The following is a 26,880-nucleotide window of genomic DNA, read 5'->3' as shown; positions in this document are numbered from 1 at the left end:
TTCAAATGCCAGACATCTTTGCTTATTGGCCTTCTCAAAGCTCTTCATTTCTGCCACAAGAACAGCAGCACATGTGCCCTTTCATATCAGTTTCATGAGCAGAAGGAAATTCTTTTTTCTCCCCACAGTAGGACTAGGTTATGGCTCTGCATGGCTCAAAAAAATTTGCTTTATAGCTCTGTCTTGATCCTTAGTAGGTGGATAGAAATGGCCACGTTGTCCACCTTGCTATACCTGTTCTAATCTCTGAGTGGTTTTCTGCTTCTTTCTGCAGAAAATCGTTGACTTTGTCTTTTCTATGTGAATATGCAACTGGAAACATTCATTGGCTTGGAAAACTTGAGTCAGCATTCACTGCTCGGAAAACTGCACTCTTCTAGCTGATAGGAAAGGCGGAAGGAACTAACGAAAAGTTTGTAGGAAAACTCTCATGAAGAACTCCTGCATCTCTTGTTTTTGGGAAGTAAGAGAGTTTATAGATTACTTGCTGGTTCACTGCCCCACATCTTGTGGAGAGGCTATGTTCTTTGTAGTGGCAAAGCACAATAAAATTCCCTCTCCTCTCTGCTTCATCAACTGGCAAGAGAGGAACCATGTTTCTCTTACTGCCCTCTCTATCCTTGTTTTCCCCCCCCAATATTGTACAGTTGTAGGAGTGTCTACTACTCTCCTCTGGCTTTCCCTAAACCTCTATCTGATGCATTGGGTCACTTAGATCCCATTTTTCTGTCTACACAAACCATAATACACCCTTAAATAATGCTTTCCTCCCCAGTGGTGCTGGGTTTTTTGTGTCAGGGAATGGAAGCTTTCATGCTTTGCTTGTCTCCCTCTCCCGAAAGGGCAGTGAGTAATGACAGATGCCTGGCCTCTCTTCCCTGTGTTGTCCATCTGGAGACTGATGTGGTATCTTTTCTGCTGCTTGTCCAGTGGCCACCATGGGTTATTGATTTCCCTCACTGTACTGGGTTTATGTGGCAAGGTTTTGGTAGCAGGGGCTACAGGAGTGGCTTCTGTGAGAAGCTGCTAGAAGCTTCTCCTATGTCCGATAGAGCCCATACCAGTCGGCTCCAACACGGGCCCACTGCTGTCCAAGGCTGAGCCCATCAGCAACGGTGGTAGAGCCTTTGTGACAACATATTTAAGAAGGGGAAAAAACTGCTGTGCAACAGCAGCCAGAGGAGAGGAGTGAGAATATGTGAGAGAAACAACTCTGCAGACACCAAGGTCAGTGAAGAAGGAAGGGGAGGAGGTGTTCCAGGTGCTGGAGCAGAGATTCCCCTGCAGCCTGTGGTGAAGACCGTGTCGAGGCAGGCTGTTGCTCTGCAGCCCATGGAGGTTAATGGTGGAGCAGATATCCACCTGCAGTCTGGGGAGGACCCCACACTGGAGCAGGTGGATGCCCTGAAGGAGGCTGTGACCCCGTGGAGAGTCCACGCTGGAGCAGGCTTCTGGCAGGACCTTTGGCCCCATGGAGAGAGGAGCCCACACTGGAACAGGTTTGCTGACAGGACTTGTGGCTCTGTGGGAAGCCTGCACTGGAGCAGTCTGTTCCTGAAGGACTGCACCCTGTGGAAGGGACACACGCTGGAGCAGTTTGTGAAAAACTGCAGCCCATGGGAAGGACTCATGTTGGAGGAGTTTATGGAGGACTGTCTCCTGTGTGAGGGACCCCACATTGAAGCAGGGGAAGAGTGTGAGGAGGAAGGAGAGCAGAGACAATATGTGATGAACTGACTGCAGTTTCCGTTCTCCATCCCCCTGTGCTGCATAGGGGGAGGAGGTTGAGAAATTGGGAGTGAAGTTGAGCCCAAGAAGAAGGGAGGGGTTGGGGGAAGGTTTGTTTAAGATTTGGTTTTATTTCTCGTTATCCTACTCTGATTTGATTGGTGATAAATTAAATTAATTTCCCCAAGTCAAGTCTGTTTTGCCCACGATGGTAATTGCTGACTGATCTCCCTGTCCTTATCTCAACCCATGAGCCTTTTGTCATATTTTTCTCCCTCGTCCAGCTGAGGAGGGTGCGACTTGGTGGGCACCTAGCATCCTGCCAAGGTCAACCCACCACACTCGCCTCATGTCATTGCTGTGCTTTTCTCATTCATTAGTTGTAGCCTCTGCTGCTCCCCTGGTGCTGGGCATAGTCCCAGGTTAGCTGAGGCCAGAGCAGAAAGGGAGGTGGTCACACACCTCCCAGTCCCCACTGCAGCCTGCCTGCTGTCTAGCCTCTGCTTTTTGACATTGACTGCAGTTGTGGGGCAGTCTGTGGGGCAGAATTGACTGTTCTCTTTGGCAAAAACGTGGTGGGACAGTGCCAGTGCTGCTTAGAGTGCAGCCTGGAGATCATGGGACCGTGCCTGCTTGATTTGGCAAAGAGGCAGGATTTTAGCCCCATCATTAACCCTTTTTCCTTTCTTTCCTTCTGTTGGCTCCTAATCTCAACTTGGTTTACTGGGGCAATCTCATCACATGGAGCAAGAGTTGCTCAGATGGGTGCTGAGGAGAGCACCGACAGCTTAGCTTCTCTGTGCAAGGGGGTTCGACAGTGATAACAGCAGCAATTCAACCCTGCCTTTTTGTTCTATTTTAATATCTTATTTTTTAAATAAAGCAAAGTGTCAGTTTCTTCAGTTACTAATAATATTTCCTCGTTTTCATCTATGAAGGTGGAAATTGAGTATTTCAGGGCCTTTTTGCTAACCCTCCGCTGGGACTTGCTGACTCAGCACCGGGAATTCCACACACAGGGAAAATGTCGTACTGCTGTGCCTGTCATGCTTCTGAGCGACAACCGTCACTTGTCACATTTGAAACGTGACTTGGTTGCCTTTTTATATCTGATGCATTTAGGAAAAGTGTAAGTATTTCTGCACTGTGTGTTTTGTGAGTTGCGCCTGCTCTTAAATGGGAACTGTATTTTTGTCTGTGTAAAATATAGATTTCTCAAAACTGTCAAAGCTATGGTTTTTGGTGGATTTTGTTTTTCTTAAATAGTATCTATGTAGATTTTTTCTTAAGTTTCTGTAGTAGTTAAAAGAATCCAGATGCCCTGAAAACTGATGCATCCTCAAGGACTAGTATGTTTCCATTTCTGGCATGTGCACTAAGATGAATAATTCTTCTCTAGCAGTTTGTATGGACTCAGGCTAAGTAGACTTCAACCTTTATCCCAACAGGAATTCCCAGACGAGAAAATTCTGACTTCGTTTATGGTTTATAGGAAGTAACGTAAAACATGACAAAAGAAAGCGTTCTGTTTTCTTCACAAGCAATCATATGGGATCTGTCTGCTGCTTGAATTCACCTTTGGGTCAATAGGTCGAATATTAAAAAGCATTATACTGTCCCAAAAAGTCCTCTTAAAGCTTCTAATGCTTTCCCAGTGCTGATAATTTACTACTGTTAATAGCTACAGTCTTTTTCCTGTGCAAGTGTAGACAGTTAAATGCTAAGGCTTTGAATTTTACCTGAAGAAATCTGAGGATCCTGACTTAGCCCCAACCTAGAGAAGCTTCTGAAGGCAAACACGTAAGTTCCTACTGATCTACAGATAGATGCAATATTGATAATAATTTAACCCTGTGTGCATATGTAACATTTCAAATCTATTTTGTCTTCATTTTGCTGGCAGATTTGAAAGGAAATGTTAAAGGCAAACAATAGATGCATGATAATCATCCGCAGAGGTGCAACCACTTGTTTTTTTGCATCTTTATGAATCTGAATATAGTTTTGAAAATATTTTCCAAGCACAGATCCTGATACTGCCAAGTAAGACCAATGAAAATTTTGCTGTAGAATTCAGCTAGAGAAGGATCAGGCCATGACAGAGCAAATACTCTGTCCTTAGGGAGAACAGCTGCTAGAGATAGTGGACAGAAAGTCTTAAAGCCACCCTGGCCAAGTACAGGTTATGCGTGCATGAAAACATCTGTAACTTGTGCCTTTGCTGCTTCATTATGATATCCTATGGCCACTAGAAGATCAGACAGCAAAGCCCTCCCCTTTTCCATGCTCCTGTCATTTGGAAAGTCCCATCACTTCCTTCTCTGAGCTTGAGGAGCAATGTGCAACCTCTGCTGTAGCACTTGGCACAGTCTCCACAAAATACGTAGGAGATGTTAATCCATAGGTTGATCTAAATGGTTTAAATCTACAGTTTGAGGAACCCAAGTTTGTCTTCTACAATGCTAGATTCTGTCTGCACTGAGCATGTTGTATTATTGTGTCCTGAGACAGATTAGGGAGAAAACCATTTATTTCCACTAACATTTGTAATCCCTTTGGTCCAGTGTTAGTGTCATGAGAACAGAGACATTCTCCTCGAAACTTTGAGGTAAGAAAATAGCACAGGCCAATTAGCTCCAGGTGTCACCGGACCATGGCTTGAGAGTTACCGCCTTGACAAATGTAGAATAAAAAAGCGAGATCTTCTAGAAATTCTGTGGTAATTTTAAATATTTATGCTAGAATCTCCATTGCTTTGTACACAAATCCTGCTTTTCACAATCTCTTATAATAATTTTCCAGATTTCAGTTTATGCAAAGGAGAACTGTAGAATTCAAGAGAGAGTTTTATGTTATCTGAGTTCCATCTTGTAACTCTTTAAGTTTATGTCAGGTATTTGGGAGTATTATGATTTTAAGTAGAGAAAAAATCATTGTAATTTTCCTTTTTAGATATTATTACAATTGGACATTTTTGCACTGAACATTTTACATATAAGAAATGGCATTTCAACTCATTAGTGTCACTGGCACTGCAGATCTTTTTAAAGAACTGAAGTAAGTAGTGCTACTAAACACTTACTATCTGTGTGTATTGTGTTCTTCAAAATGCCACATAATCACAAGAACCCATGATAGCGGGATGTGTTTTGTGCATATTTCTAAGACCTTTTTTGAAGAGCACTTTAAGTTAAGCTGTTAATTTAATTTTATTGATTTAGTGCATGCAGCATTGTAGCTTGAATTAGCTTTCTTTCCTCCATTATTGATAATGGAAGGTTTATACTGTAGCCTGATGTCATGCTATGTCCTCTGTAAAGCAAATAATCTCTTTTGTGACCTCTTCTTTCTCTGTGTAAGTATATACATGCACACATACAAATGTACCTTGTCTGTGGGATAGTGTTGGGTAAAGCACAATTCAGTGAGAACGCAAATAGTAGGACTTAAGTTGCAAGATTCATTGACTGTGTAGGGGCAAAGGACTTGACTCCTGTCTAAGTATCGGTAAGAAAATCCTGGAAAATATACATCGATCAGCATGTCATTTACCTGGTATAGTATAAAGCAAATCAACATACACAATGCAATATTGTCTCACATGCAATAGGACTCTGTGTCTGAGCTTCACTAAGACACAGTTGGTGACAAAATAAATAGGTGAAGTGTTGAACTTAGATTGCAGCTTATCTGACAAATCAGCCTTTTGCTTCCAGAGTTCATCAGTGAGTGATGGGTTCATGGCTAGGAGATTATGTAGCATTTTCAGAAATTGTTATAGACAGGCTTCAGGTAATCTGAGGCGATTAATTGATTCTTACTTAACAGCAATATAAATAGCAAAGTGGTCATTAAAACAGTATGAAAGAGAATATGGAGGCAGCTGAACACCTTCAAAGCTAGAGTGACACGATGACTTTTGCAGAGGTTGAGCTGCCTTTTGGCTGTACTCTGCAAGTTGGAAACTGTGGAAATTTGTTTCTAGGAAAACTAAGAAGTAAGGAGTTCTAAACATCTCACCTTGTAATGGCAGAAGTATGAAAAATAGGTTTTTAGATCAGTCTGTGATAGTTCTGGTTATGATCTTATTTTTGTAGAAATAAAAGAAGGTACCATGTATCTTATACAACGCTCTAAATGTAGCAGCCATAGCAACTCAAGTCCATATTTGCCACACAAGATGAAAGGCAAATCAAATCACCATTGGCAGATCAAATGCATGATGGAAGGTTCTGCAGCAGCTCTGCTCTGGACAGACCAATAACAATTCAGTTCCAGCAATATTTAGCTTTAGCAAATGCTGTGCTGTCCATGAACAAACTTAATTAAAAGAAAGCTGAGTCCAGCTTGCACAGCACAGCACAGCACTCTGATAGTTTGCACAGTGAGAAGAAATCCTGAGCATATATAAACTGTGAACTCTTTTTAAAGTTCATGGTTTTAATTAAAACAGTACTTTTAGTACTTCTCTGTGGAGCTGATACAGGTATTTGTGACAAATAATTTCCTACAATACTTTTGTTCTTTTTCTCTTCATAGGTCATGGTTTTTACGAATTTGCTTGTTTGCATTTTTTTTGACAAAATTTCGTAGAGCAAATTTTAACCTATGCCTGGTTTAATAAATAACTGTGAAGAGTGTTTCAGTGATGGCACAGTAAGGCTGGCTGCCCAAGTCACATCTCTCTTTTCTGATCAGGTGATCCCAGGGAAAGGGTTCCTAATGGCAGGAGTTCTTTTCTTGGGTCATTATAAAGCTCAGAAGTGCTTAAATTTACTTATGCAAATAACAATGAAATGCTTTTGAAGATCATTGGGAAAATGCTTTTCTTCAAAATAGCACTTGTGAGTGTTTTCTGTGTTCATATACCAAACCACTGTGTCTTTTCAGAAAGTGTCCTTGTCATTGTTAACAGGCTTTTGACGTGACTTCTTGAAAATCAAGCTTATACAAAAAATGCATGCTGCAGTTATAGTTTTAGATATATATATAACGTTTGATGGATTGGGTTTACTTATTGCTGTACAATAGCTGCATAATTATGCTGAGGCCAAATGTCCTCCAGTGGTGTGGAAAAACCACGTTGTTAATAAATTTTGAACCATGGCAGTGTAAAAGTCAGGTAGGGTTGGATACGGAAAAAAAGATAATTTATAGTCAGCATATAACATATGCTAACTATAGTCAGCATATAACATATGCTATAACTAACATAGTCAGCACTCAGTCTAACAGTGATTGCTGTGGAGTAGATGCGTCAGGATCGAAGAGAGATTTAGCATCTCAGGGTGTTAGATCTTGACTTATTGGAGCCTTTGGAAGGCCATCAAACAACACACAGATTCTTTTGAAGGTACCTAAGATGAAATAAGCTTCTTTGAATACCCCAATGTCTTCTGCTCAGCAGTACTTTCCCTGTGAAACCTTCAGTGTTTAGACACAGTCTTGGCTGAGGAGATAGCTAATGCTTCTAGCAGTGCCTGCTGCAAAGAAATTTGGAAGGACTCTTTGACAAGGTGGCCAGCATCGCATTTACCAGTTTTCTTCTACTATATCTGTTGGATTATTGGTACTTAGTGCACTAATAAAATCCATGTAAAGTTTAGGCTTTCTGTACAGTCTTGTAAGCCTTTTGGTGTGCTGCTCAACAAGAGAGTGAAAACAGCCAGGGATCAACAGTTACCTGGCCATTGATTTAGCTATCTATGCTGTTAAAAATCTGCCCATGCAAAGGGAAGTAAATAAGCCAGTAAAAAGTCAAAGGGAGCCCTGGCAGCTGCACTTGATTCATTCTGTTCACCTCATGTTACTGCAATGATGGCTCAAAATATGTCGTTAACAGTTCTGAAAGGCTATATGGTCTGGACCACTGCTATAGTTTTTTATGTTTCTTGTGGGCTTGTTAGTTTGGTTTTTCCTTCTTTTTGTGAAAGAAACCATAATATGAAAAATCTTTTGAAGCAGGGCTACTATCACTTAATTCAAATCAATGTATCTTCATTGATGCGAAAGGCACCACGTGGGTGTACGCGGGCAAGATCCCAGTCCCCAACCACTGCACCGAACCCCTCCTTCCTGACCCTGCTGAGAAGGAGCAAAAGGCTTTCCTACCATTGCTTCTCTGGTACCGGGAGGTGGTGGGGTTTGGGGTGACTTTCTTTTAACTTTCACACCACCGGCCCATATTCATCCTATCTAACTGTGATAACTAAGTTAGGAGCATCCTGCCATGCTTGGGTAGGTCGGTGAAGAGAGAAGCTCTCCAAATGTTACTTGCAGACGTTAGGTATTAGATCATTAGATCTGAAGTTAAACACACGAATTATAAATTCAGTAGCTTACTCTGTTTGAAAACCAGGCATCTTTTACGTAAGTGCAAAAATATGCCACATTAACTCTAATGTGAAAAAGCAGCAGGAATAAATGGGGAAACAATAGAAGACTGTGGGGAAAAAAAAATCCTTTAATTCAGATTTTTGGTGTGTGAATCCAATCAAATGCATATGAAATCAACTTTCAAATGAATGTCTATTTCAGATGTCCTGGAAAGTTCTCATGATCTGCAGTACTAAAAGAAGTATATATTAAATAATAAAACAACAAGAAGAGATATTGAATGTGAATGTACTGAGAGAAAGTATTACATGCTTCCTCAAAATTTCATTTAAGCTCAGTGGCTTGTATAGAATCCAGTTTAGAAATAATCTAATAAACTGAAGATCAGATTGATGCTACTGCACAACTACAGTTTTCAAAATACTGAGCAAACACTGGTAAATTTATGAAATGACATATAAATGTTACCATATAAATGATCTGGTTTCCTATAAATGGTTCCACATAAATGGCTTTTTCCATAAAGGGCATAACTATTTTTATGCTAAGGGGAGGCAGAAGTTCAACTCAGATCTTTAAAGGACGGAAGAAGTTACATGCACAGCCTGAAGATCTGGGCAGTGGCCATTAGGCAGAGATGAACTAGTTTTGGGAAAATACTAATTGAGGGTTATTTGAACCTGGGTCTAAAATGTTCAGAAAGACCTGACCATGCTTCTAAAGGTGAGCTGTGGTATTGACCTGTGTCAATGTTAATATGATGAAGTCTCAATTTATTGAAGACAAAAAAAGCATAGGATCTATTAATATAAATATTGATTATATCTTTAAAAAGAGGAGTTCAGAATCTCATATCGATCCACATACAAAGTTATATTCCCAGAATAAGTTTGGAAGATGGAAAAAGGAGTCGTTTGAACTAATAATCAGCGCTTAGCTTCCTAGAGAAAGCTGCTCTAAGGAGATATAATTTAAGTTGAATAAAAAGAATTGGTACATAGGGTTCCCAAATAAACCAAACACACTCCGTTTCCAGTCCTACTGAGATTACAGGAGGTTTTAGTTCCTTTGGGGAAAAAATAACGTAGCGAAAAACTGCCCACCCCTCCCTACACGTGTCTTTAAAGAATGCATTACTCAGTGTACTACGTAAAGAGGCTCAGCCTTTTCTCGCACCAGCAGGAATTGTTCTTTCAGCTTTTCATGCATTACTTCCAAAGATTATCTCAAGATGGGAGGGAAAATCCCATCTGAGCGTTGTCCTTTCTTTCAAGAGTGGCTGGGAGGATCCAGCAAAGCAAACAGCAACTTTGAGTTGCAGCACGCTCTCTGCTGGGTTTTATCCATTTCAAATGCTGTTGGTGTAGCACATTTCAAATCCTCTGCATTATAAACTTCTTCTGCCTCTTTGGCACGGGCCTTGGGAGCTGAGTGACTTGGCCAGTTCTTGCTAAAAGGCAGTGACAAAATTTCTGGCTGTTGCCCCGGTGTGATTGCTCCTGACTGCTGAACTCCGGAGCCTTGTAGCAGGACGCCTGCTGCTGAGTGCTGGAAATGCTCTGAGCTAATCAAAAACTTGGTTTTGACCAACTGTTAGTTTGCAGTCTTCACAATTTTAGACCTTCCTAGCTGTGGTTTTGGCAAGTTTGGGAGTGTCTATCATGTACACTCCTCAGCCAGAATGGCCTAACTACAACATATGCAGCTAATGCCTCTAGAGCCCACAGGTCAGAACAGCTGAGGTATATGGGCTACAACGATGGTGAAGCAGGCAGGGGTGGGAGCAAAGAGAGTTGCAAAAAGCCCTGCACTTGTCTGGAGGGGAGCTTCAATTGGCTTGATTCCTTTTTTTTGTTCTTGGCCCATTCTGTGGCACTCAGTGTACCCACATGGACTGGCACACATCAGGACCCCAGAATGAGCTCAGTCTGGGCTGTGAGGCTGTGTCAGGATTTCAGAAGGTTGGGACTGACTGGATGAGTTCACCCCTGTTTCTTTGGGGCTGTGATGCAAGTGCAAACTGTACTTGGAAAATGTGACTCTCCTTGGGCTGTCAAGTGGGTAAAATGAACTTCATCGAGGACAGTCACGAGCAGGCTTTTGATGGTGCCCTGAGACTGCGCTTGCAAGTTTGCATGCCTTGAGCATGATGCTTTTGCAGCTGGCACACACAGCAGGCTCCACAGCGGTCTTCCCGCTCTCTTTGAGAAGCAGCAACTTGGCCTGGTCTTGTACCCATTAATTAGCCACATTTGGCACACGGGGTCTGGGAAAGGCAGAGGAGCCATGCCGTCACACTGTGGCAAGCCCTTTGCACTCCCGGCAGCCCTCTCCTCCTTCGAGCCCACCAGGGTGGCAGCTGGCTGCAGTGGCCAGCCCTGGTCCCCTTGGGGGGCCTTTCTCATGCATGGGGGATTAAACCTGAGAGGCCACTGTGCTTTGGGAAGACTGTGTCAACAGGCGTGTCATTCCCCTGCGGTGCAGGATGAGCCTGGTGTCTCTGGTGTGGTCTGGAGGGAAAAGTGGGACAGAGATGGCAAAGCCCAGGTGACGGTGGGGGCTCTGCTTGGCTGGTGGCTACGCTGTGGTGGCTCTAAGACCAAGGCACAGTGCTGTTAGAGGTGTTCGCGGGGAGCATGTGGCTTTCTGCCACCCCACCTCTCCTGTTCCTGTCCAATATATTGGGGACGTAAGAGGAAAATTCAGTTCTGAAGTGACTGTGTGTATCACACAAATGACTGTCATCTCTCTCACTGATGACTGGTCAGTTTGGAACTGGACACAAGAATAAATGGAATTTTAGCATCCCAAGGTGGGAAGTAGCATTTTTTAATGCCTAGTAAAAAGCCGTAGAAAGAATTACATGAACCAGAGGGAGCCTGGCCCACACTGTGTGGATCCAGACGCCACCGTCGCCACCAGTCCTGCAACCCTGGGACATGACCCTTTACTGAAGACAAACTTGACTGTCAACTAGTTGGAATTATGAAAGGCTAGTAATTTGTGGGGTGCTTGGACTTACAGTTCTGGTTAGGCTCATCTTGTCAACAAACAGGCGCATTTTGAACAGTAGGACACCTGCCTTTCACACTGAAAAGCTTGGCAGTTACACTGGGCTGGGGAAGCAAGTACATCATGCAGGAGCTTGAGAATCTGGAATGAAAAGGCTTGGGCAAAATGAGGAGCATGTATCAGCACCTCCACGCTGCAGAGAGGATCTCTGCACAACTGAAAAAGATAACAAGGAGTGCCAGAGGCTGGGAGGAGGTCTGAGCCTGAGAAACGGGGCTTTTGTGAGGGTAGGTGGCCGTGGGGTCTGGCTACACGGTGGCAGGGCACCTGGGGTCCACACCGCTCCTGTAAAGCCTGCTCAGCTCCAGGTTTCATCACTGGGAAAGCATTTAATCTTGTTCAGTTTGTGGCGTGAGATATGGCTTCTGTGGGGTGATATTTCTCTGTAGAGGAAAGGGGTATTTCTCTAAATGTTGTATTTGTATAGTAAGGAAAAATAATGTGGAATTTTTTTCCTTTCTTAGAAAACACTGTTGTGTTGTGGAGGTAGCATGAGTGGCCTCATCTGTCTCTCTCTGCTTGCAGCTCTTGTTTATCATTTTGATAAAAGATAGGCTTGGTAAATCCTTGTGAGAGAGTGGCTATGGCCTGCTAGTCTTTCATTCATCCTCAGAGTGTAGCCAAACTTTCCACGGATATTTGAAACAACAGCATTTAATCTCTACCGCAGTTAAAAGGCTTATGTATTCCTACTCCAGAAGTGAAACACATGTGCGGCGGTTCTTATTTATTTTATTTGTTTGCCCCAGCTTGAAAACTGTTTAGTCAAAAGAAAAGTTCTCATTTTAATATTCTGCGGGACTGAATTGCTTCAATGAAAGCAAAGGCTGTTGTGCGGTTACTGATGCATAACTCTACTTTTTTCATATTAGTCTGTCCTTTGGCTATGGGGGTCTCATCTGCCTAAGACTGTTAGTTTTTTTTCTAAATATTGACAAAGGATGTCAGTCCCTGAGCACCAACTGGTTGATTAATCAAAGTCCTTAACCAATCAATGGGTAGAGGTTTGCATAAAGATGCTAATATTTCTGAAAAACTGTGCCTATTGGAATTGCAAACCTTTCTACTTTGATTTGCTTCTATAATGCCTCTACCTTAACTGCCTCCATTGCTCACATTTTCAGGGTATTTAGTAACAATGAAGGTGCTTTCTAATCTATATCTTTCCTTTTTTCTGTGGCCTGTCTGTGGGGGAAAAAAAAGTAACAAGCAATAAAACTTAAATAGTTTGCAGACAGAAAAGGGGAAAAATGTGGAAAAAAAATAAAGGAGAAATAAAATGTTTCGGGTTTTTGTTTGTTTGTTTTTCCCAAAGCTAAAAGTGTGATCTGAAGCTCATATTTCTCTCTTTTCTTGGCTACCTTCCCTCCAGGACTGTTTGCATGATTTTCCTCGCATTGTCGATACTGTACCAGTTCTGATGCTTCACTAATATCTTTTGGTTATTGGAGAGGAACTAACTTCTGGATCTGTATGAATGTGAACTGAAGTGAGAGAAAGGAAGATGACTGCAGGGAAAGATGACTGGAAAGGGAAAGAATATTTTTCTAGATTTGGGGTTTGTAACTTCTGTTCAATTTGCAGTAAGTTCACTGTTCGTGTGTGTGTGGTTTTCCTCTCCTCTGCCCCTTACTATAAGGCATAATAATAACTGGGTATATTTTTATGGACAGCAGCTTGAAAATATGCCTACTTGGTTCTTTTATTTCTGTTTTGTAAAATAGTGAGGAATCCAGCCTGCATGGTAACATGTTGTTTCATGGGGTAATGGGTCTGGAGATGCAAAGCCAGAATGCAGTGGGCAGTGAGCAGTATGTCCAAAGGCAAGTGTTCAGAGCTCTTAGATCAGAATCCAAATTATGCAGTAAGACAGTATTACACACCTCCTGATTTTGGACCCTTTGGGGTATCCATATGCAGCTTTTCTTCTCATCAAAAGGGCTAACATTTCCCTGGAGCCTGGGGTAAGGGAAGCTGAAAACTTTCATTGGCTTCTGATTCTGGTATTTAGTTAAGCTAGACTTTGTTTAGTCATTCTTGTCCCTGTAAAGATGGGGTGTGTGAATCACAGCTTGAAACAATTTCTGCTTCCATTTTCAAGGCCTTGAATGTGCAAGGCAGTGATGGAGCAGACATCTTAGTTCTGTCCTGTCTTCATACATCTTCTAGAAATAGGACATGTGGTCCTTTGTGTTCGACAAGACACACCTGCACTGATTTTAATGGAGTGTAATTTGAAACTAGTTTAGTTAAACCAGGGCAGATGGCTGCAGGACTGTGTGTAATTTCTTCAGTGTAAGGTTGTGGTGCTGATGCAAGATTATTAATCCGGTTTTAGGATACCTCATAGCAAAAAAAGGTAATACTGTTGTCATATAAATTTCAGTGTTGAACAAATACAAATTAATTCTACCCGTTAGAATGTGTAATGAAAAAGAATCCAAAAATCTGTCTCAGAAGACTTTGTCAGGTAAGGTATTGTCTGGCTTACTGCACAGGATAAAGATTGTATCTTATATTTTTTGTTATTAGGCATTAGCTAAAATTATGTAGTCATGCCTGATCCCAATTGGGCTTGTACTGACAGGTGATCAGATATTATGTAAAACTCATATAAATGAAAATGAAACCAGAGCCATGAAAATTTGCAAGGGCTTAACTAAATTGATTTAATGTAATCAAGACCTGGTTGTCTGTAGACAAGGTTTTTATTTACTGCTTTAATACACTTATTTATACACCGCGTCTATGCCTCTTTCATGTTTATTTGCAGTAGTTCAGCAAGCAAGAATAGAAGTTGGAATGGTTGCCAAAATGGAAAGTTTAGCCTAAAAATCTGAAATAGAACAAGAAAGCTGTCTTATAATTTATTTTCTCAGTTATTCATACTACAGGCTTTATTTTATAAGATATTTTAATTCAGTCTGAGAATAAACATATGACTTATCTCACCAGGACCTAAGATTGAACTGCAGAACTCCTCCCTGCCCAGTTAGGTCTTGTTGCATGTTCTCAACCAAGACATTTCTGATGGGGAAAAAAAGGGAAAAGATACTAAGGAAAGTGTTCTGTGTTTTCAACCAACCTTGCTCATGATGAGTAGGTTAAATGGGAAGTCTGCAAGCTGGAAAGCACATCTGCTTAAAACATGTGTTGAGTTTTCTTTCTTTATTTATGTTAACAGTGAGCACATTTGTGGAAATCATTTTTTCTTCACAATATGTTTGCTAAATTAGGACACAAACCCAAGAACGCTTGTGCATGAGACTAATTTCTATAAATGAGTAGTGTCACTGAGTTGAGTAAGAGCAGTCATGCACAGAATTAAGCACATGCATGAGAGTTTGCAGAAATTTGGCAAATACGTTCTCATCATGAACAGATTGCCCAGCTTTGCTTCTAATACAGCTGCATATTCTTGTCTTGGTCCTATTTTGGGTAGCCCTCGTATGAGCCATAAGCTCTTCTATTGTGCTAAGCCTAACTGAGGATATTTCTTTTATTTTGTCATAGCAACAAGAGCAAGATCCCACAAATCTATACATCTCAAATTTACCCGTTTCCATGGATGAGCAGGAACTGGAGAATATGCTGAAACCCTTTGGACATGTCATTTCCACCAGAATATTAAGAGACGCTAATGGAGTCAGCAGAGGAGTTGGCTTTGCCAGGTGAAACCTTTACTCTTTTTTGATTCATGAACATTGTTTGGCTTTGGTCCTTTGCAAATGCTGTCTATTCCATAACTCTGAAGCCTCATAACTATGGAAAATGCAGAGCAGCACCTTTGCCAGATTGTGTGTCTCTTCTTTCCACCGAGCTGAAGAGTACTAATGCAGAAGGATGTTCATTTCATTGCTTTAAAAAATAATTCATTGCATGTATATGTAAATAAAAATAGCTAGGAACAGTGAGCTATCCATGCAGTATCAAGCTTGGATAATAATAAATGTCCTACAGCCAAAAGCACACACTTGGTGAAGAAGCTGTTTAAATGTTTAGCAAAGATTCTGCAAAAGGAAAAAGTAAATTTAGCAGTTGGAAGAGCAAAGGGGAGAAACTATAACTGAAGAAATGTGCCTTCCTTGAAAGCTGCAGGGAACTCAAGCCTGTGAGAAGAGCTTAGAGAAGAAATATTTGCATATAACAAGCCCTGTCAGAGTAGTCAGATATTTTAGACAGGATGGGCAACATATTATCCCCATGTAGTTCATTGTCAATACAGACAGACAAGTTTCCATGTTTACTCTCAGGGAATATTTGCATAAGATTCTCTTCAGCTTGAAACATTCTTAAGTCAAATAGTTTCTTTTGAAAAGCCAAGGAATAGAGGGCTATATATAGAACGGTATTGAAAAAGCAGATAAGAAGAGAAATTTGCAATTGTGCTGTAGATCAGTCTTCTGCTTCAAAAGAAAAGGAAAAAAAAAACCCAAATCATTGTTTCTACAGAATATTCATAACATTGTGCTTTATAGAGGAGGCAAAATGATCATCTTGCAAGTTTCTTTGAAATACGCCATATCTTGGTATATCATGGCACTTCTGTGAGTGTCATAACACCATTGAGTGAAATGGGGTACTGTATGATAAAACGGTAGCTTGCAAGATAAGTGACATTGTAGTGTTACCTTTGTCCTTGATGTGAAAGATCATCATGCACAAAGAATATTGAGATAATATTTTCTGAATTCAAATGGAAAAAGGCAAAACATTTATGCTGAAGAATGACACACTGTTCCTTACACAGTCTTGCAGATAATAACATGAGTATTTCTAGCTCACTAAATATAGATTAGTGTAACTCATGGATAAACTTTGCATTTTAAAAAATTTACCTTGTTTGTGGAAATGTATTTAATTACATAACATAATTCAAGAAGCCTTTAGTGACGTAACATGACAATTGTGTAATTCACTGTGCAAATGACAGAGAGGTAAAACCTTTGCTCCATCAAAGTATACAGCCGGTCTCCTATTGACTTGACTGAGGCCAAAGTTAATCCAGGTATTTAGAACTGTAGCTGAATGCTGACTCTTGTCTTTGCAGAATTGTCAAAACAAGCTTGAATTACATGACCACCTGACCTTCTTTTTGTAATAAAGTGCTATTTGGTGCCTTTTTCCTGCATGTCAATCCTAATAGATGCATTTGTTTAGCTTTACTTGTAGTCATGAGGGTTTCATTCTAACGTACCTGGAGTGTGAGCACTCGCTGAGTGGGTATAAATGCAGTATAGGTAGGGGATGGCAGCTGTATTTCAGTCCAGATAAGATTTCAGAAGTTCAGATCAGCCCGTGTGGTGATCCTGACTATAATACCTCCTGACCCGGGGCCTTTTATCACAGCATATCTTGCCTTCTTGTGGAACGTGCTGTGCTGCTTAGCGTAGCTCTTAACTGAGCCGCAGAAGCACAGAAGAAAAAGTTAACTTTGCATAGGCTAAAACGATGCAGCATCTAGCAATTTTGAAATTTGATGTTTCAAAGTTATTAATTAAGCACTATGAGTAATTAAGCAGTAAGACCACTTTATTCTGCCCAATTATGGGAACAGTCACTCTCAAAATACGTATATTCAAAAAGCAATCGGAAGTAAAGACTTACGGTATACAGCTATTGTCAGGTTTTTCTCCTAAATGGGTATGATTAGCAGTTGCATAGTACTGCAAGTGGCTACTTAATCATTTATAACCTGGGTAGCTGCAAATGTTCTTGGGTCAAAATTATCTGAGTAATGTCTGGCCACATTAGAGTTCAACTTCCTTTAAAGTATGTGCATCCAAAGCTAGCTCTCTTTTTTAAGCTGTGAAAGTATTTCACAGAATCACAGAATCAGTCAGGTTGGAAGAGACCTCTGGGATCATCGAGTCCAACCATTGCCCTGACACCACCATGTCAACTAGACCATGGCACTAAGTGCCATGTCCAGTCTTTTCTTAAACACATCCAAAGATGGTGACTCCACCACCTCCCTGGGCAGCCCGCTCCAATGTCTAATGACCCTTTCGGAGAAAGAATTTCTTCCTAATGTCTAACCTGAACCTCCCCGGCGAAGCTTGAGGCTGTGTCCTCTTGTCCTATCGCTAGTTGCCTGGGAGAAGCAGCCGACTCCCACTCCACTACAACCTCCCTTCAGGTAGTTGCAGACTGCAATAAGGTCACCTCTGAGCCTCCTCTTCTCCAGGCTAAACAAGCCCAGCTCCCTCAGCCGTTCCTCGTAGGTCAGACCCTCCAGACCCTTCACCAGCTTGGTTGCCCTTCTCTGGACTCACTCCAACACCTCAATATCTTTCTTGAAGTGCGGGGCCCAGAACTGGACACAGTATTCAAGATGTGGCCTCACCAGTGGGCCTTTCTTTTTCTCTCTTTTGCATCCCTCAAAAGCAACTGAACAGATTTTCCCCAAACCTTCCAGAGCATTTCACTGTGGCTTGAACCCAACTGTGCCTAGGTACGCCCCAGGGGAAATTTTGGGGAGGAGAGTTATGAGCAAGGGGCCAGAGAAGAGAAGCTTTAAACTCTGACTGTGGCTCCACAGAAGTCCATCCAGTTGAAAGGGAATTGCCATAACCTCTGGACACCCGCCTCTGCCTCACCCCTTGCCCGTGCTTTGTACTTCAAAGCCATGCTACCTGGCTCCAGGCTCTCGTGGGAGCTGGCATTCTGCGGGGCTCATGTTGCTGTTGTCGTTTGGCAGCGTGGGTTTCTGCTGACACAGGCAAGCAGAAGCTGGGACTAAACACAACCTATTGTATAGCAGAGAGAGAAATTAGGAGGAGGAGGAGGGGAAAGAAATACTCACTAGAAGCAGGGAATTGGAAAAAGGAGGCAGGGAGGATGAGAAGCTTTGAGTTCAGTCTGTTGTAAGATTGCACACCAAAAGAGGGAATGACGCAGTGTTACCCTCACATAGGATTTCGTCACAAGACTTAAAATTGTAGGCATTTCTCTTAAATCTCTGTTGCTGGGAGTCATCTAATGACTTCAGCGTCTGATCTTTCATTTAGAAAGTGTAAGTGGATTCCTCAGAGCTTAGAACAAAAGCATAGTCCTTCATCCTCAAAAAAAAAAAAAAAAAGCAAAGGAAAAAAGCCACAGAAACTGGATTTGAAGACTTTTTTCAAGGTAGAATTTTAAAGCTGATTTCTTACTGAGTTTTGCAAGCAGGACATTAGCAGCATTGATGGTGGTGTGAGTAAAAAGCAGATCAGAGGTAGTGAGTAAGTGAGAAGGTCTTTGAAGGAGGCTGGAACTACTGGATAGGAGAAGGTACTGAGAGCATGGAGGGAAATATTTAACTTGATCCTGAAGATGTGTTGTCACTTATAAAGAGGTAACTGTATGTGCTGGAAGACGGGGCTTTCCACAGGCCCATAAAGGGTGTGTTCCAGATGTTAAGGTGGGACAAGATAAAGAAGTAACACAATCAGAGTGGAGCCAAAGCAGCGGTGCTGTTTTGCTAAATGGAAGGGGGAATATTTAGAGGGAGATTTCTGAGGATCAGTGATGATGCTACTTTGGAGGCAGAGAAGTGTTAGCAGCACCAGCGGATAGAGAACATCCAGGCAGTTTAAGGATGCATTTGTGAAGAGGAGAAATGCTTTGTTCTTCCTTATTCAAGGGTTTAATTGAAAGCAGTTGAAAAGGTGCTATAAATTTAGCTTGAACAAATCCATCATCTGGGATGGTAGTGCAGGCTTAGATATTATTAGGATCTTTCCTTTCAGTCAGAAAAATTATGCGTCAGATGCTACATCTTACCCAGGAAATAGCTGTATAATTGGATATCTCAGATGAAACTGGAAATCCCAAACATGCCCCAAAGACTTTGTGTGATATCCGTAAAATATTCCAATGCCTGTGGTGATAATTTTCCATTGAAAGACCTCCCTGGAAGCAGCTCACAGCATCACTGCAGGGTGCTGGGGAGGTCTGTGAGAACATATCTCCGAGACCCTCACATTGCCATCTGACATTGCAACCTGGACCAAATTTTAGTAGACTGAATATCCCTAAGAAAATTGCCAGGCTTGGAGCTGCACTTTCTGGCAGAAGCAAACTCCAGAGAGGGACATGTGGGGCAGGATCCCAGGACAAATCTCAGTGTGACTCCATAACGTAAAAATGTATATGAAGCCCTTAAAGGTGAAGAGGGAGGAACAGGGAAAGTTAGGAGCCATCACATAATTTGACTGAGCAATTTTCATAATCCAAGCCCGAGGTACTGTGACTTTAATTGAAGAACTCCTTGGGACATGGAAAAGGGGGCAAGGAAGCACTGGGATATACCTTGGGGAGGGACTTACTGATACCACTGAATCAATGAAACAAGAATTGCATTTTACAACCCTACAGTAAAATACCATTCAAGTATTATTTAAGTATCCTCCCTATAGAGAAAGTAATATTAATAATACCATACATACGCGTATCACACTCAGCTGAACAGCAGAAAAAGCATTTTATAGGTCCTTTTAAATGATAAAGTGCAAAGAAAGAGTTAGAAACCACTAACTTTTTTATTTTGTTTGCCGTCTTGTAACTTAAAACGACCTTGCAAGATTCACCCCCCAAGCGACATTTTACAACAAAGTCGTAAGCCTCTGAAAGCAGAAATTTATGATGGAAATGCTGACAGTCAGACAGTCAAGTATTGCACTGCTGGCAGGCACCAGCAGAATACTTAACCTGAGACTGTGAAGACAGTAGCATAAATCAGCCTGGGTCTAGGTGGAAATGACTGTGTGTTCATACTATTCTTTTCCAGTAACATGAGAAAATTTGTCCAACACAAACTGTCATCAAAGAATGTTATGATGCTGTTCCCAGCAAACAAGCAAAGTCAAGAGATTCTCAATTAGCTGTCTCTGTCATCTCAGACCAAAAGGTATAGCAAGGAGATACTTTCATCCCTTTGTGACAGAGCTGGGGGGTCTGTAGTGGGGCATTTACCCATTTTGTTGTTGGGAGTTTGAGCTTCATCCTTGTCTTTTCCCTACCTTGCTCTTCTGGAAGAGCTTTCAATGGGATGCTTTTCTCTGCCTGCATGTTTTTTATTAAACTTATCTTCTGCTTGTCTGTGGTTTATATGTCTTAAATTTAGTCTTTGGAAACAGTATTTGACTCAGCAACTGAAAGGGAGCAACAGAAAATGGGAAACAAGATTTTTAGCCACCACAGGCTCATTATTCTATTTATAGAAGTTTTGCATGGATTTCAGTAGACATGGATGTGCTACAGTTTCCACTGAAGCAGAATGGGAGAGCCAAGCCTTTAATTTGTGTGTTCTCTTCCTCAAAGGAAGTTGCGCATCTTTCAGGGTTTTTCAGGATAGCGTAGGTGTCAGTCATATTGGATTTCTTCTGAAACAATGAGATTTCTCTATGGAGAGCTCTGTAGCTCCGTGCAGAGATACTTACTCAGGCAGCTCAAAACAGTCACCTTGGCATAGTGGGTCATGCTGTGAGGTGTAGTATGGACCTTATCCCCAGAGAAGAGAAGCCTATCCTGTCCTCACTGGAGTGGTTTCTGCAGGTTTTGTATGTTCATCTGAGACAGTAAACAACCTCCTGTTGTTCATGCAAACAGGACTGAACATGAAGAATATACAGGCAACACATGTTGGGAAAAGATATAATTTATGAGCGATGAGGAGAACTTGTCAAAATTAATATCTCTTCCTAGGCTGTAAATGACAAAGGGAAGAGTTTTTCCAGCATAAAATGGATTCGAACCAAAAAGCACAAACATCTTGAAGCAATCTCTTACCAGCTGAGAAGTTGGGGACATAAGAAACCTAAGTCAGTTACAGGAGAGAAGAAAATCACAGGTTGCAGCCATATCAGGGTCTTAGAATGCCTGAAATTAAATTAGCAAAATAAATTAAAGAAATTAGTAAACATGTTGCCATAGAAGGATGAAGAGTAGAACATAAGGAGGTGCTAAGAAACCTCATACTAATCAAACCTATCTTGTAGCTTTAGAGTATTTAAGACCTGAAGATCATTTTCCCTGACCTCTTTTATATCAGAGGCAGTTGAAGTACTCCCAGTTACCTAATATTGAGATAATACTTGTCTTTTACTAAAATACAACTTTCAGAAGTGATTTGAAGACATCAACCAGAAAAAAAAAAGCCACCTCTTTTCTATCTAATGTGTGCCGGTGGATCATCTTCCTTGCAGTTAAATGTTTCTGCTTAATTTCTCTCTCTGGTTCTTGTCACAACTCCAGTGTGTATTCTAACTACGGCCTCAGTTGTTTGGACTTCTCCACTATGTAATATTGCTGCTACCTACCTACTTCCATCTTTGCAAAATGCCTTAAATAGTAAAGAAACATTGCCCCCCAAGATTTATTCTTCCTGCTCTTATAAGAAAACAATATTCATATGCTGATCATAACATAAATGTGGTAGTAGCAATTTAATCTTTAAATATTTACTCTGGATATAAAAAAATATAGTCCTGATTCTCATTTACATTATTATTATTAAGCAAAGTGACTATAGGGTATATGTAAACCAAACCCACATTTTACCACTAACTGGTAATTACATGGTACTGAAAATTTCTCACGTAATAATTATGTAATCATCATGTTATTCCTTGTATATAAATTTTATTAAGTTGTTTCTTGACACTGCATCAATCTTTATAATAAGCATGTGTAAGAGCTTTAGTTTTAAAAAAAATGCCTTTTCCTTTTTTTTGACCCCCACGGTAAACATTCCCTATTACTTATAACAACACATAATGACTACTTTGGAGCCACTATGGCCTGTAGAGAGAGTAATACACATTTTTTAAATGATCTAAAATACATATTTAATAGCAAGACATGAACATCAAATTATTTGGTTGTGGTACTTGCTTAAGCACCCCCATTTTTTTGTTCTTTTACTAATCATATTGAAATATCTTAAATTTGCAAACTATGGCTAGAAAAAAGGTCATAAAAAGTCTTCCTTTTCAGATTTTTAAAAAATTTACTTCCTTTCCAATTAGATAGAGCATAGACAGTCTAGTTACTCATATTGTATTTGGGAACTTTGCAACTTAGTTTCCAGAAGCTGAAGATACACAGACACAAGTGAAAATAAATTCTCGTAGTTTTGTTAGTTTCTTTGTTTTAGATCATTATCTCTACCTTTAAAAATATCACAAGAATCTGGCCTATGGCTTTGATAATTTTCTTTTCTGCAGTGCATTTCCTGATTCAAAATATTACTCAGATGCATTACAGTTATCTCCAAATTGCATTTAAACATAAATTATTATCTAAGATCCTCTTAGGATCAGCACCAAAAGCATACTGTTGAAGGGAATTTGAAAATGATACTCTGTGAATGATCTGATCAGAAGCCAATTTCTATGACCATGTGAAGCTGATGTCCTCCCCTTTCCAGCAGGAGAGTTGAATATCTGTGTCTTTCAATACGTTTTGAAGCAGCTAAGGTCTTTATCTTTTCTCCAGAATATTATCATTTGACACATTTTTGTTCTATCAATTATGAAAAAAAACCTTAACACTAAAAAAATGGATTTAAGAGTGCTCTTCCCCCAAGTTCACCTATGCACCGATTACATTCTTTTGCGAAAACCTGTCCCCTGGAGGCTAACTTTTAATGTGTAACATTCCTGTTAATGATATTTTTATTAAATACCAATCTCAACCAACATTTTAAAAATATGGTATCTTGGATGAGAAGAGTAAATTCATGACAAAAAGCATATTTTGTCCATCTCCACTGAGTTTCCAAACACATTCTACAATAGAGGAGTGCCACAGCTTTTTGAAGAAAAAGTAGGTAGAATTTATTAGTGTATACCTAAGAAAAATGTATTTTTATTGGACCTCTTCCCAGGTATGGCTAGTCTTTATGGCTAAAACAAGTAAGAACAGAAAGAGGAATGTCTGAATCGATGTGTGCAGATAGGTTGAGCTTGTGAGTAGGTACCCACCGTAGGAATTGCCACCTAAGTGGTTGATGTGGATCAGAGTTTTAACTAAACTAAAACCAGGGTCTTGTCATGGCAAGTATCAATCAGGCAGTTTTAGTAATATATCTGGTTGCTCTGTATCCCTAATTCCCAGTCAGTCAGTGAGCTAACCAGCCTGAAGAACACAATTTGAAAGCGTTATTTCTAAAAAAAAAAAAAAAAAAAAAAACAGGTATGGTGGACAAGTGAAAATTATAATTCACACGTAGGTGGCCCTGGGGATAGATACAGGCCTGGTTAGTTAGCCGCTGACGGGCTCACCTTGGTGTGGCTGGGAGGAAGGTCTACCCACAGGCACACGTTGCAGAAAGCATGCAGGGACACGGGTCAGGGAGACGAGGGATGGATGCAGTTGTTAGCAGCACATCTGAAGGGAACGTGTACAGCCGTCTTTGTCTATTGTGCTGCCTTTTCAAACTGAGTCGATAATGCCAGGGTCGGTTTCAAGCGAAGCGTGTGCCAGATTACAGATAGCTAGCAATGGTATTTGAGAGCCGTTATTTGTGAAACTTGAGAAGAAAATGTGCACATTCTTTTTCAGAATGCTATTCGAATGATGGCCTTTTTATCCCAGAACACTGTGGGTTTCACTTTTATTCTCTTCCCACATAAAATGCATGAAGTGCACTGAGTCTCTTTCACTTGGCAGCTTATATATTGCATTCTTTGCAGGGACTGCTTTGGCATGTTAAAAGGTACCCCATGTATTAAAATGAAATTGTCACTGCTGTGTGGTGCAACATAACATGGTTTGACACTAAGCGCCTGCAGCTACAGAAAACAGACTTTTATTGCATTTATTCTTTCAGAGACAAGAGCCTCTAAAGGCTCAGTGCAGACATTCGCTTAGTTAAATCTGAATGAAGCCAAAGTGAACAATCTAAGTTGCTGTCTTTGTGCTTGTGGAAATGGCCCAGCCCGCATGATATGCAGTGATACAGCCTGGAAGGAATAATTTTTAATGATCCCACCTAAAACAAACTGACAAAAGACTTTGACTTGCACAGAGAATTAATCAGGCAATAAGGATTTTTTTAATTATTATTTTCTTTTTTTTTTCTTTTTTTTTTGGTGATGGTGGGGTCATCCTTTAAACTCTGGCAAGCTTGCACCCCAGGAGACAAACTGCTGGTCTAAACTCTATGTGAGCCATGCAGAATGTGTGTTACTCTTTCCCAAAACCATGTGACAGGAAGGGTGGTAGATAAATTAATTTTAAAAAGATCTAGACTGGTGAGAAGTAAGCAATATTTATGTCAGTGGAGTTTTTTGTGGAGAGTGCCTGGAGGTGAGCACTGGTGTATTGAAGGAGCATTGAACATGGTTTTTAAACACAATTTTTCTAACAAAAATGAAAGCAGTATGACTTTTGCTTACTTATTAGCTTTCCATTTCTCTCTTTCCTCTCTTCAAAGTTTCTATCCCCACTCTGTAGCAGTGTCAGCTGTTCTCTGGACTCGTGTTCAGTCAATTTACAAGACCTGAAAGAATGGTGAATTCCCAGATGTGGTATAACGATGGTTTGGGATTTGACTAGTAGCTTTGTATTCTTTACAGTTCCTTCAATAATATATGTACCAGTTCACTGTTAATGCTTTAATGTCTCAATGCTTAAAGTTATCTTGAGGTCATATAAGATGGACAGTAAGGCATTTCACCTACCAGTATTACATGTAAATTACTGTCTTCACCCAAAATTTGGCTTTATGTTGTAATAGGCATATATGCATTGTCTTTGGCTTTGCTATAGAATCTGTCTTTGCAGGTTATTTTTTTTTAACATTATAATCCTTAATAATTGTTGCTTCATTCTCTGGGTTCTTCTCCAAATCCTGTATTTTTTTTCATGCCATTTGAAGTTATTTTGGGTGCACATGGAACCTAGAAACACATCCTTTGCCTTTCCGAGCAGCACATGAGAGCATAAAGAATGTCCTTGTTCAGGGTGATCCCCAGAGCCAAAAGGGGACTGTTCATTGACACTGCTGCAGCTCTCACACAGCCGGGAGCGCAGCTGCAGGCTTTGAGGATGGCAGGTCCTCCTTGCCAGTCACACCGTACCATAATAAGCTCAACCAGTTTCTCCGCAGAAATCAGGAAGAATGGCTTTGAACATTTCTCTCAGCATCTGTACTTGTCCTTTTTTTCTCCTTTTGCTTTTTGTTTTTGCTGACTGAGCACTTTCATAACAGTCTAGTAACATGTATTGCCTCTTCCCCCATCCCACCCTCTTCTCTTTTCCAGAATGGAGTCTACAGAAAAATGTGAAGTAGTAATTCAGCATTTTAATGGCAAATATCTGAAAACCCCACCTGGTCTACCAGGTAAGTCTAGCCATAATTATGAAATTTAAAAATCACTGAAGAGTTTAGAATACAGAAATGATGGAATTTATGTTGAGAGTGGCTTGTATTACTTGCCCTGCTAAGAGGGCATACAGCTTTCCTGGTTAAAGCCTATCATTTGTGACCCATAACAGCTTCTTCCTTGCCCAAGTTAGTATTATTCAAGCATTTATGTTTCACAGTAGTAAATTTAAGTACATATAAAAATCATGTTGTCTTACTGGGTTTTTTTTTCCTTTTTAATGCATATATTGTGTGTGATTTTTTTCCAGTTAGAGCAAAGGCCACATAAGTAAATGCTGGTGCTTTTCTAACAACCTAGGAATATAACTAGATCAGCAACTGCATTATAGGTTAAAAAATAGCCAGGATTTCAGGTTTTTATAACTTTGTATTCTTTACCGTTACTAAATTGTGTTACTAGCTAGTGTTACTAGCATTAACAGCAGCAGCTGTTAATACTGACTGAGGATATTTCAAATGTGAAGTGATTTTATACCATTTCTACTTGCCATAACTTAATGTAATCCTGCCATTTTCTGACCGTACCCATACAATACATTCAGTGGTGTGTCTGTGCCACATCAAAAGCCCAGTTCCAGCCAGTATCTTGCTTTTGAAATCTTCAGCTGTCATCTATGTGGTCATCAGCTGTGTAAAGTTTAGTGATCAGTTGCCTGATTCTTAGTGCGTGACAAGACCTCCCTGAGGCCCCAAACCTGCAGACTTCTCATCAGATTGTCTAAAGAGCTACCTTCAATGAGCAGGAAATCCTTGCAGAAATTGCATCCTAAGTTATTCTCTCTTTTATTTTTTTTCTTTTTAACTTCCATTAAACTATTTCCTTTTTTGGTTACTTCCATTGAATTCCTCCTTATTCATTGCCTCGTTCTTTATGCAGAAGATACACTAAATACTCTAATTAAAAGAGAGCCATCTGCACAACTGCTGTGTACAGTAATTGAATGCTGCAATGTACATACAAATTTTAGTCAGATCACCTTCGTGAAAGAGTATAAGCTGGAAGACTCCATTCTATGGATTTCTTTTTCAGAAGTAGTCACAATTTTTCTCAACACCAACTAATGAAGTACAACACCAACTTTTTGAAGTACAACAGAGGCTGCGTAGAACAATGGGCAAAGCAACATAGGCAGAGACCTTAAACCTTTGGCCTGCCTTTCTGGATGCATGTGTTGAGTCCCAGTAGTAATCTGTTTAATATCATAGCAACACCCAATGGAAAGAGTGTGAATAGCAAGGAATGCAGCTTCATCATTATAACCCTGCGTGCTCCATGGTCACGTTCCTGGTTGTCTCAGAGAGGACACATCATTTGAGCCAGAAATAAAGCAGAATATTCTTACAGAGCCTGCATGAAACAAAAAGGCTAT

The 26,880-nt window shown here is 40.6% G+C and overlaps 1 protein-coding gene across 1 annotated transcript in view; it reads left to right on the top strand.

Annotated features, from left to right (window-relative positions):
- The window catches only part of RBMS3 (RNA binding motif single stranded interacting protein 3), a 740,391-nt gene that overhangs the window by 569,209 nt on the left and 144,302 nt on the right, over positions 1–26,880 (top strand). Inside the window, 2 exon segments of the mRNA XM_068404577.1 lie at positions 14,650–14,807; positions 25,386–25,465. Coding sequence (XP_068260678.1) covers positions 14,650–14,807; positions 25,386–25,465 — 238 coding nt within the window.

Source organism: Nyctibius grandis, chromosome 7 (genome assembly GCF_013368605.1).
Source record: "Nyctibius grandis isolate bNycGra1 chromosome 7, bNycGra1.pri, whole genome shotgun sequence".
NCBI lineage: Eukaryota > Metazoa > Chordata > Aves > Nyctibiiformes > Nyctibiidae > Nyctibius > Nyctibius grandis.
Note: the sequence above shows the minus strand (reverse complement) of the source record. Positions and strands in the feature narration are given on the sequence as shown.